Here is a 12445-nt window from a genome sequence, read left to right on the forward strand (position 1 = left end):
AATTTTTTTGTGGTAAAAATGTTATTATTTTTTCTCCTCCACCCAATGGTATAAAATTCTGTGACCCACCTGTGGTGTCATTATGATCGCTGCACCCATAGATAAATTAACTGGGGAGGGTAGTTTATAAAATGGGGTCACTTGTGGGGGATTCTGCTGTTCTGGTACCTTCGGAGCTATGCCAATGTTACTTGGCACCCGCAAACCAGTGCAGTCACATCTGCACTGTAATATGGCTCTACTTCTCTTCTGAGCTTTGCACTGTGCCTCAAAATTAGTTTTCGACCACATATGGGACATCTGTGTACTCAAGAAAAAAATTGTAATAAATTGCACTGTTCATTTTCTCCTATTACCCCTTTGAAAATTACAAACTTGGGGTCAAAGCAACATTTTAGTGGAAAAAATGGCAATATTTCATTTTACACAGTCCAATGTTATACAAGTCTGTGAATTGCCTGAGGGTTACTTCCTACTCTCCTAGATGAATTCTTTGAGAGGTGTAGTTTCCACAATGGGATCACTTGTGGGGGCTTCTGCTGTTTTGGCAAATCAGTGGCCCTTCAAATGTGACAGTGTCCGCAACCTATTCCAGCCAAAATAGCGCTCCTTCCTTTCCGAGCCCTGCTGTACTCCCCAACAGTAGTTTTCCACCACATATGGGATATCTGTGTATTGAGAAGAAACTGCACAACAAATTGTATGATCCATTTTCTCCTGTTAATCTTGCTCAACACAGATCTAGATACATTCCTTGAGGGGTCTAGTTTCCAAAATGGGGTCACTGGGGCGTGGGGTGTTCCACTGTATAGGCACATCAGGAGCTCTGCAAACGCGACATGGTGTGCGCGCTCCTGATTCCAGCCAATTTTGCATTCCAAAAGTCAAATGGCGCTCCTTCCCTTCCAAGCCCTACCGTGCGCCCAATCAGCAGCTTCCACCACATATAGGGTACCATCAGTGTACTCAGGAGAAATTGCACCACAAAATTTACGGTGCATTTTCGCCTGTTACCATTGTGCAAATGCAAAAAAAATATTGAGGCTAAAGTAACATATTTTCAAGAAAAAGTAAAACTTAATTATTTTCCTTCCACATTCCTTTAGTTCTTGTAAAGCACCAGAAGGTTTAATAAACTTCTTGAATGTGGTTATGAGCACCTTGAGGGGTGCAGTTTTTAGAATGGTGTCACTTTTGGGTATTTTCTGTCATACAGACCCCTCAAAGTCACGTTAAATGTGAGGTGGTCCGTAAAAAAAAATGGTTTTGTAAATTTTGTTGAAAAAAAAGAGAAATCGCTGGTCAACTTTTAACCCTGATAACTTTCTAACAAAAAATAAATTCCGTTTCAAAAATTGTTCTGATGTAAAGTAGACATGTGGGAAATGTTATTTATTTTGTGTGAAACAATTCTCTGGTTTAAGGGCATAAAAATTAAAATGTAAAAAATTGCGAAATATTCAAAATTGTTTGCCAATATTCCGATATTTTTTCAGAATCAGGTACTTATTTCTTTTTATCTCTTGTTTTTTTTTCTATCCATTTCTTTTATTCTAGATACATTTTCCTTTCATTGTCATCACCTCTGAAGACCGGATCTTTGCTACAAAATGTAAGTTTCTGCTATTCATTGTACAAATCTGTTTCTTGTTCGTCTTCATTGGGGGACACAGAAACCATAATGCTGTGTCCCCCCCACCCAATGAAGCGACCGAGAAATGCAGATTTTCAACATCACCGGCCACCTTACAACAATCTACGACCGCCTTTAAAACTAGGGAGACAATACCCTTTTAGTTGATCATTCAAGGTAGAAATGAGGTCATGGTGTTTCTCAGCCTCCTGGTTCTGCTGCTGACGAATCTGGGCCAATTGGGTCTGGAAACGCTCGTTTTCACTCTGCAACAAAGGATTTGTGAGAAAGAGACAGTTTAGAAGTCACCGACTTGTGCACCTTAGGAAATTGCAAAACTCCATGATAAAGTGGTGTCCCATCATCCTGTAAATGTGTCACCTCTGTGAAACCAAAACCAAATTGTGGCTGTAAAATTGAGAAGAAGGATTGCGAAGTGTCTGCTATCTGCGGCCGTCGACTATAGGTCTTATTATGGTCTATTAAGACTGATGCAAGATCGGTATCCTCGTCATAAGAAACAGCAGGCAAAAAGGGGCCGGAACAAAGTATCTGCAAAAGTCTTTCACTTTCCAATCAACGGTGGTCCACCAGAATAGACAAGCCATAGATCTGCTCTAGTGCTGCAGTGGGAGGAAACTGAGCGCTAATCCATATGATTGAATAGGTTCCTGCAGGAGATTCCAGCACAGCCGGCGATCTCTGCTGTAAACGGGAAACGATGAAGGTGAATGCAAGGTAACGCCCTCTTTGCTCTCAAGATTGTATTATAGTGGTAGGACATCGCTTCAGGAGATGGTTAACACCTTTAATAAGTAGGTTGGAAATATCTATGAGACACCCGGCACTCCCCACCCATCACTTGCGGCCGGATGTACACAGTGTATAGGGCCGGCACAGCACAGCTCCAGACCGTGTAGTGTCAGTTCTTGGTACTGAAGCTCAGATCACGCTCGCTACAATAGGAGACGAGCTGCAGTATCTGAGAATGGACACCGCACAGTATACGGCTCTGCATGCTGTATACTTCGACTGACTCCAGGCATCAGCCGAGTAATGGGGGGTGCATGGTCCCTTCTGATCTGATATTGATTACCCATCCATAGCGCAGCCCTCATCCAACACTGTAAATGCAGATCAGCGCCGTTTTACTGTATTATATATGTTAGAAGCACCTCAAACACAACCGGTAAGGGAACAGCCACACAAAAGCAGTGTTAAGACCCCCGGTTCACACCTCACACGTAAGTGACCGTACCCAGCCCCACACACCTGGGGAAAGGACGGAGTCTCTTCATCTACATCAAAAGTTACCTGTGTTAAAAGGCTTGGTTACAAGACTCGACAAGGAAGCAGATGCAACATCTTCAGCTACAGATACATCATCATATTTACTCAGGCATGACTTTTTTTTTTTTTTTTTTAATTTCCCTCCACAAATGATCAATAACTTGCGATTAAGGTCATTAATTTGTGGGCCATCGTTAATACGCTACACGCCCCCCTCGCGTCCTGTGCCCGTGTACGTAGCCGAGACTAACCTGCAAGGATTCAATGCGGAGCTGGAGCTGTAACCGGTCCTCCAGCTCCTGACATCGCTCCTCTAGGCTCATAATCTGCTCCTGCAGCTGATTCCTTTCCATCTCCAGCTCTTCCACGACGGCTCGTAATCCAAATCCTGAGAGTAGAACGCACAGCATATCAGTCGGCCCGCCCATGGACGTACAGTATGTATCAATCATACCCAATTACAATAACGTCTCAAACTTTATAGCAGAGAGAAATTAGGAAATGAAGGGGTCAAGAAAGTTTCAAAAGTTTTAGAAGTTGCAGAGAACTTCCTGCAAAAAAACTCTCAATAAGATGCTAGTATGCACCTTGCAGGTGATGGATTATCAGGATAATTAGATGTTGGGTGGCAGATTGCTATAAATACAATATCACTATGGACTATTTATTTACTTGACTGGGGCTGAGCTCCAGCGCCGCTTTCCCTTGCACATTTTGCCATTTTTAATGGCTACAATGCTAACGAGTGCATTATCTGCAAACAGACCCATTCACGTCCACAATTTCTGCTCATGTGATCTATTTTCCGTTTTGGGGACCTAATAACTTAAAGGAGGAAATGACTTTCCCGAAGTCCCGAAAGGCAAAGCAATAATGGAAGTCACTCAAGTGTCTCCCAAGAGGAGCGGAGCAAAAACGACAAACTGAGTGTCTATCAGCCATATCCTCCGCCTTCTTCTCCTCTCGCTTCCTCAAGCTCAGTGGGGAGAAATCTGAAATAATTATCTTTCCTCCATCTCGCATAACTTCCTTACCTGATCCATCTATCACAATAAATGAAATCACGCTTTCCTCAGTACCGGAAGTCCGCTGCCTCGGAGTAACCCTTGACTTTGCCCTGTCCTTCAAACCGCACATCCAAGTTCTCGCCACCTCCTGTCACCTCCAGCTCAAAAATATTTCCAGGATCCGTCCTTTCCTCAACCCTCTCTCTGCCAAAATGCTTGTGCATGCCCTCATCATCTCCCGCCTCGACTACTGCAACATCCTCCTCTGTGGCCTACCTTCTAACACTCTCGCACCCCTCCAGTCCGTCCTTAAAGGGGTTGTCCGGGCTTTTCACATAATCTCAGTGCATATCTGGGCTGCAGAATGCTGACAATAAGTAATTTACCTTCTGTGGCCAGTTTGCAGGGTTTGCTAGATATCAGCTCTTGCTTGTAAGAAAAACGTCCAGGGGGGGTGTGTTCTGGCATTGAAATGAGAACTGGTCGTTTCCTCCTCACTAGTTTCACTTTCCATAGATCACTGTTCAGCGTGTGTCTGGGGGAGGAGCAGCTGGGTGGTCCTGCTCTTTGCACTGAGGCTGCTAGAGGGGGAGGATTTGTTACTGTGTGAGGAAGGATAGACTTGTTCATGTGGTCGGGGAGGGCCTGTAGCTATGGAGGATGGGGTTGTTGCTATAGAGGGCAGGTTTTTAGCAGAGTAGGAGGAAACGACCAGTTCTCATCTCAATGCCAGAACACACACCCCCTGGACGTTTTTATTACAAGTAAGAGCTGATATCTAGCAAACGCTGCAAACTGGCCACAGAAAGTAAATTACTTATTGTCAGCATTCTGTAGCCCAGATATGCACTGAGATTATGTGAAAAGCCCGGACAACCCCTTTAACTCTGCTGCCCGACTAATTCATCTCTCTCCTCCCTACACTCCTGCTTCTCCTTTTTGCAAATCCCTTCACTGGCTCCCAATTTCCAGCATATTCAGTTTAAACAACTAACACTGATCTACAAGGCCATCCATAACCTTTCTCCTCCGTATATTTCTGAACTAACCTCCCAATATCTTCCCTCACGTACTCTCCGGTCCTCCCAAGACCTCCTTCTCTCCTCCACACTTATTCGCTCCTTGCCCAATCGCCTCCAAGATTTCTCCCGAATAGCCCCCATCCTCTGGAACTCTGCGCCCCAACACGTCCGGTTATCAACCACACTTGGATCCTTCAGACGGAACCTGAAAACCCACCTCTTCAGGAAAGCCTACAGCCTGTAATGACCATGTGGCCACCTCAACATCATCTGAGCTACTGCAACCCCCGACCTACTGTCTCCTTCTCCACCATCCTGTAGCATGTAAGCCCGAAAGGGCAGGGTCTTCTCCCCTCTGTATCAGTCTGTGATTGTAAGTTTGTTTACTGTAAGTGATATCTGTAATTTGTATGTAACCCCTTCTCATGTACAGCACCATGGAATCAATGGCGCTATATAGATAAATAATAATAATAATAATAACTGTTGCGACTAATGGAAGAAGTGGACGATGACATCTGCTGTGTGACGATATTCAGCAACATCTGCTGTGTAATGGCGAGATGGCAAAGGAAGATAAAGAGTCAGCGAGTGCAGTCGAGTGCAATCCATCATGCAATATTTGCACCGAGCAAAGCGATTTCTAGATGGTCAAACAGGGAGAACTACATGACGGCCATTCATCAGTATATGAACCAGCTGGGACCACCACACTGGGTCACTTTGGCTACCACCTCCATGATGTCCATATATGTCCTAATGGTGAATGTAGACGAGATAAGCCCTTAAAGGGGTTTTCCAGGTTTAGAAGGGCATCGATATTACATGGATGGGGGTCCAACTCTCAGCATCTCTTCAAATCAGATGTCTAAAGAGGCAATGCAAACTCTGCAATTGCAGCATTGTTCCATTCACTTCAATGCTGCACCGCCACTACAGATTACATGGTGTGAAGGTAGACATTAAAAGGATATTCCAGCTCCGCTCACTTCTGCATCCGGAGGTGAGAGGAGCCTATAATGTCACGTATACTTATAACCATAGGGCACGCGGAAGTGGCCGATATTGTGCACATATCGCATTCATTAATATGGGACAGATGCACAATAGCTGCCACATCACACACTGGCAAACATCAGCAGACATGGTGTCACTGGTTTCGCTCCGCTGCTGATGCGTGATGCCGGATTAACCATTTAAACAGGCTGCAACGCCAACACCCCTTCAAAGGGATCCCCACCGATCTGACATTGATGGCCCATCATCACAATAGGTCATCAATATTTGGATCCTGGAAAAACCCATATAAAGAAAATTTAGCAAATTAAGACATAAAAGCTAAGAGACACAAGACGAAAACGATGCACAAAACTCAAGAGCCAAACTAGGCAGTTCATCCAGCTTGCACATGCCTCAAAAACAAAACAAATTATTAAAACAATGACATAAAACTTGTGTTTGACGTGTTAGGAACCAACCACGGAGCTCAAAGTTAAAAAAAAAACAAAAAACAAAATGGTGATGCAGTGCATGCTCCACCTCTTGTCTGGCAGGCGGCTCAGACAAGGGGTCAATAAACTGTCTAGTGGGGTCACACCTGAGTATGAAGAACCGTATTCAGGCCACCAACCTCCCATGTTCTCGCCCTCTACTATTTCGCTGCTTTCCGGCGATAGGTTTTGCTCTTCGAAGCTCTTGTCGCTGAAGCTAAATTCATCCTGATGGAAACAGAAAACTGTAGATCAGGCGACTGTCATGTAATGGACGACTGATATACTTTGGTGTGACTGGCTGGCGGCTCTACCCACCCAAGCACCTCCCATCTCGCTAATTTAGCAGTGTATATCTTAAGGCCTCTGTTCACATTAAAATAATCTGAGCTTGCCACAAGGAGAAAAAGAAGGCCAACCCGAGTGTATGGGGGCTTCCCGACTCCCCGACAGAAGAGATCAGAGGAGGGACGGACTGGGCATGTAGAACTGTAACGCCTAACCCTTTGGTTTCCCTGCTTACTGCACCTCTCTGCATTGAATGCAGTAGCACGCTTGGTAGATCCAAGCATGCATGAGTACGGGTGTTTCGAAAGAGACAGCCAATCTCCGGCTAAGGTGTACGGGCAATATTATTGCAAAGCAGATTAGGCACCAATCAGCCATGACAAGAGTGTTACCCTGGGCACTGCTCACTTTGGGGATCGGCATTCTGCAAAGTGTGTCTATCCAAGGTAGCAAAGCTAAAGATTTACATTTATGGGGCCTGATGGTTCAAACGTCTCCCTGCAAACAGTCCACGTCCTAAAAAGGACCAATAACTAGGAAAAGGCCACTTTTTAATTGGTAAAAAATAGCTTAACCACCATAAAATGTCTATTTTTTTATATAATTAATAAAAAAAAAAAAAAAGGTTAAAAAATAGAAAAAAAACGAGTTTGCGCTTTATGGAGATATGCAACTCGAACCACAGAGAATCCTCTGTGAAGGCCTCATCGTGCCGTGCGGCGCCATATTCCCTATGACCCCGTTGGCGTCTCTAGTAAGATCACACGAGGTTCGCAACGCAGTGCTTGGACTGGCCAGCGGCTCTCCCGAACCAAGCGTGATAGCGGCATAGAAACACATGCTTTCATGGGTAGAGCCGCAAGCCAGGCGGCTTGGGTGGGTAGAGCTGCCAGCCAGTTCGAGTACTGCGATGCGATCCTCATCCGAGGGACTATTCCAAAACTGTAATAATGGAGTAATAATTCTTGCGATCAGTAGAGAAATCTTACAGGTTCCCTGACGGTATGAACTTATGCTCCATTGGCCATAAAATATGTACACCCCCATTACTTGAATGACATGCAGGGTTGTGCACGCTTGTGGAGGGATCGGGCACTCACCTGTATTTTGGCGGATCCTTTGCTGCCTTTCCTCTGCGCCGCCCTCAGTTTCCCCAGTCCCGGAGCTACGCTCAGCTCTTCCTCCAGTTCCACCTGCCCTGAGTCCATGGCTGGATCGGAGCAGCCAGGAAAGAACCAGTCATCCTCAATCAGTTTTGTGCCACAGGATAGCAGATTACATCAAAAGCTACACATTCACCCTGTAAGTCCCCCAAATCCCACCTATATCTACTGGGGAAACAACAAACCAAAACTCAAAGAGTCAATGTGGCCATAGAGTTCCCAAAACTGAAAACTTTAGGGTTTGTTGTGTTATGAAGTGTTACAACGTGCAAGTAAAAAGGCCTCCGGCAATTTAAAGGGACGTACAAGGGAAGAGATCAATGCAGATGATTATGCAGCCGAGTACATAAAAGCACCGGAGTTTAGTGCGGAAAACAAAAAAGTCACAGAAACACGATGCAGCAAACCGTGGAATCACTCACTGACAACTTGATTCTTTTGTGACTGATATTTAATTGGATCACGTAACGTCACAGATCAGGGGTAAGAGATCGATAATTGTGCACATGTCACCAGGATATTCCCATCGGTTTTGTCATCTGACACAATGTTCAGGTGATTCAGTGAGAAAATGTTATCATGCAAAGAGGAAAGAAAAGTTATATATGAAGCAGAAGTGACCAACAGAGTTCAGATAAGGTGACTGCTATCGAGATCTGGTTCTCACTGATTATTCTGCTGGTGCAGTCACTGTGTACAAACATTACTGATCCTGAGTTACCTCCTGTATTATACTCCAGAGCTGCACTCACTATTCTGCTGGTGCAGTCACTGTGTACATACATTACATTACTGATCCTGAGTTACATCCTGTATTATACCCCAGAGCTGCACTCACTATTCTGCTGGTGCAGTCACTGTATACATACATTACATTACTGATCCTGAGTTGCATCCTGTATTATACCCCAGAGCTGCACTCACTATTCTGCTGGTGCAGTCACTGTGTACATACATTACATTACTGATCCTGAGTTACATCCTGTATTATACTACAGAGCTGCACTCACTATTCTGCTGGTGCAGTCACTGTGTACATACATTACATTACTGATCCTGAGTTACATCCTGTATTATACTACAGAGCTGCACTCACTATTCTGCTGGTGCAGTCACTGTGTACATACATTACATTACTGATCCTGAGTTACATCCTGTATTATACCCCAGAGCTCCACTCACTATTCTGCTGGTGCAGTCACTGTGTACATACATTACATTACTGATCCTGAGTTACATCCTGTATTATACCCCAGAGCTGCACTCACTATTCTGCTGGTGCAGTCACTGTGTACATACATTACATTACTGATCCTGAGTTACATCCTGTATTATACCCCAGAGCTGCACTCACTATTCTGCTGGTGCAGTCACTTTGTACACACATTACTGATCCTGAGTTACATCCTGTATTATACTCCAGAGCTGCACTCACTATTCTGCTGGTGCAGTCACTGTGTACATACATTACATTACTGATCCTGAGTTACATCCTGTATTATACGCCAGAGCTGCACTCACTATTCTGCTGGTGCAGTCACTGTGTACATACATTACATTACTGATCCTGAGTTACATCCTGTATTATACTCCAGAGCTGCACTCACTATTCTGCTGGTGCAGTCACTGTGTACATATATTATTCATCGCAAGTTACATCCTGTATTGTACTCCAGAGCTGCACTCACTATTCTGCTTAAGTCCAAAAAACTTGGTTGTAAGCTGTTTCTATCATAAATCTGAACTCAGAAGTTTCACTTTTGCTTAAAAAAAAGAAGAAGGTAGAATCAGTCTGCAGCTCAATCTCTATAGAAAGCCGCACTCCGTTCTCAAGCCCCGGAGGCCATCACAGATAATTACATGGGGGATGCAGCGCCCACTAGTGGCTTAGAGCTAATATTACTTTTTATTAAGTTAGAAAACCAATTTTATGTTTGCAGCAATACAGGATTGTGCAGGTCTCCCGTCTACAGAAAACCATCTCGTAGGTTTAAACGATGCGTTAATTAAAAAGGAACAAATGACGTCACTGAGGTGCGTGTTATAGGGCGTCTGACACAAGAAATAACCTTTAAATCGGTGGAAAAAATGGGGCTAAAATTCTGCAATAAACAATTTGCCACCATATCGGAAAATTGTATTCCCATCCGGGATGTTCCTGGCCTATATAATGGGAGAATTGATCCCCCCTAATAGAGAGGTGGCCGCTCATGCAGAGAGCATATGCCATGCACATGCATAGGGGGTCCCAAGAACTGCAGAACATCGCAACTAATGGCATGAGCAGCGAAACATCGAGATCTCAGGTCGCGAAGCCACAAGTTGTCATGTCGCATTAATCATGGATTTGCTGCAGCATGTCAACGCAACAGCCATATGGGCAAACGGAGCGGCACCAAAAGGAGGGCTTAAGCCCCCCCGGGGTAAGATACGTTCCCACCCTGGCCCCCAGATACTCCAAATTTAAAGGTTTTATCTGTGAGCAGACTCCCTCTACAATACAGTGACATCATCGGTTCCTTGTGACATCACAGGGGACACGCTCCAATATTTGCATCCTTTTTTTACCCCCCAAAAGATCTGCAGACCACCCCAGCAGACTGAGCCCAAGCACAGAAAAGAGGAAGAAGTTGGTTAAATCAGAATTAGAGCAACAAACAAAAAAAATCATAAAAAACGGGTTATGATGTTATAAAAAAAAAAAAAAAAAAAAAAAAAGAAAAGAAATGGAAACCATAGTGTAAACTAAACACAGCCGGCGCCATACTGCTGACTGTTTCCACCGCCAGATAAGTCTCCGGGAGGAACGAGGCAGCAGTACGGCACCGGCCGTCACAGAGGAACCTGCATGCACAAAACTGATGGGAAACTATGTTCTTGGTGGCTGATCGAATCGCAGAATGAGGTGGAGGAGTGAAGGAAGGGGGTGCTGAGCGCGTCAGCTCGTCCAATGGCGGAAAAGAAAAAGAGAAAACTGAGTCATGCCAGGTGCACATCAACGATCGCTGCGAGGACGAGGAGCCAATATGGGGAGGAGGTTTTTTAGGTGATAAAAATTAAAGGGACTGTTTAAAATTAGAAAAATAGGGATTTTTGTGTACTCACCATAAAATCCTTTTCTCCGAGCCAATCATTGGGGGACACAGACCATTGTCTGTGTCCCCCAATGAGGCGTAAGAGAAACATGTCTGCCCTCGACCAAAAACCACCGCAGCACAGAAAACTGTGCTGTATAACCTGTACATAGGGGTCGCTGTTTTTGGAAGAAGGCAGCCATGTTATACTAATACCAGACAATCCCTTTAAGACATTATGGCATAATAGAAACACGTTTGAAGGTTAGGACCATCAAAATCAAATCTGTGGAGGTTTGACTCCAGCAAATCACCGCTGCAACCAGTCACTGAGCACTGATGTAGATGGTAAAAATATCTATATGTCCTTTTGTGACAATATTAATTGCGCTGTAAAAACATGGCTACTTTCCTCTAAAACCAGCACCACCCCTGTCTATAGGTTGTGACTGGTATTGCAGCTCAGTCTCTCTCACTTCAATGGCACTGGGCTTTGATTCCAAACACATCCCATAGGCCAAGGTGGCGCTAAAGAAAGCGCCCATGTTTTTTTAAATCTTGGAAGCAGAGGCGTATCTAGAGGGGGCAGCCGGGGCATGTGCCCCGGGCAAACCTGGCAGGGGGGCGCAGTCGGGCTACCTAAGGCTACTTTCACATGTCCGTCGGTGGCATTCCGGCGCCGTGCGGCAAAAAGATGGAGTGCCGGATCCGGCCGTGAACGGAGGGACCGGAAGTATATGCGGCGCCTGACACGGCCATGTTGCAAAGGAGTCGCCGGGGAAGAAAAGGATCCACGAGCCGGTGAACTGGGTATGATAAAGAGAGAGAGAGAACAGGGTATGAAAGAGAGAGAGAGAACGGGGTATGAAAGAGAGAGAGAGAGAGAGAGAGAGAGAACGGGGTATGAAAGAGAGAGAGAGAGAGATAACAGGGTATGAAAGAGAGAGAGAGAGAGAGAACGGGGTATGAAAGAGAGAGAGAGAGAACGGGGTATGAAAGAGAGAGAGAGAGAACGGGGTATGAAAGAGAGAGAGAGAGAGAACGGGGTATGAAAGAGAGAGAGAGAGAACGGGGTATGAAAGAGAGCGAGAGAGAACGGGGTATGAAAGAGAGGGAGAGAGAACGGGGTATGAAAGAGAGGGAGAGAGAACGGGGTATGAAAGAGAGGGAGAGAGAACGGGGTATGAAAGAGAGGGAGAGAGAACGGGGTATGAAAGAGAGGGAGAGAGAACGGGGTATGAAAGAGAGGGAGAGAGAACGGGGTATGAAAGAGAGAGAGAGAACGGGGTATGAAAGAGAGAGAGAGAACGGGGTATGAAAGAGAGAGAACAGGGTATGAAAGAGAGAGAGAGAACGGGGTATGAAAGAGAGAGAACAGGGTATGAAAGAGAGAGAGAACAGGGTATGAAAGAGAGAGAACAGGGTATGAAAGAGAGAGAGAACAGGGTATGAAAGAGAGAGAGAACAGGGTATGAAAG

At 45.0% G+C, this 12445-nt stretch overlaps 1 protein-coding gene across 5 annotated transcripts in view; it reads right to left on the minus strand.

Moving 5' to 3' along the window:
• The window catches only part of LOC141046940 (uncharacterized), a 91083-nt gene that overhangs the window by 39721 nt on the left and 38917 nt on the right, over positions 1-12445 (minus strand). For 2 of the 5 annotated variants that reach the window (XM_073541777.1, XM_073541774.1), the window contains exons 15-19: positions 7831-7940; positions 6550-6670; positions 3175-3311; positions 2906-2947; positions 1790-1899 (exon numbers count right to left, since the gene is read on the minus strand). In XM_073541777.1, the coding sequence (XP_073397878.1) occupies positions 1790-1899; positions 2906-2947; positions 3175-3311; positions 6550-6670; positions 7831-7940 (520 nt within the window). The remainder of the gene's footprint in view (positions 1-1789; positions 1900-2905; positions 2948-3174; positions 3312-6549; positions 6671-7830; positions 7941-12445) is intronic. The other 3 variants (XM_073541775.1, XM_073541778.1, XM_073541776.1) reach the window with 3 other exon arrangements.

Source organism: Dendrobates tinctorius, unplaced genomic scaffold (assembly GCF_039654945.1).
Source record: "Dendrobates tinctorius isolate UK_male_01 unplaced genomic scaffold, ASM3965494v1 ptg000124l, whole genome shotgun sequence".
Lineage (NCBI taxonomy): Eukaryota > Metazoa > Chordata > Amphibia > Anura > Dendrobatidae > Dendrobates > Dendrobates tinctorius.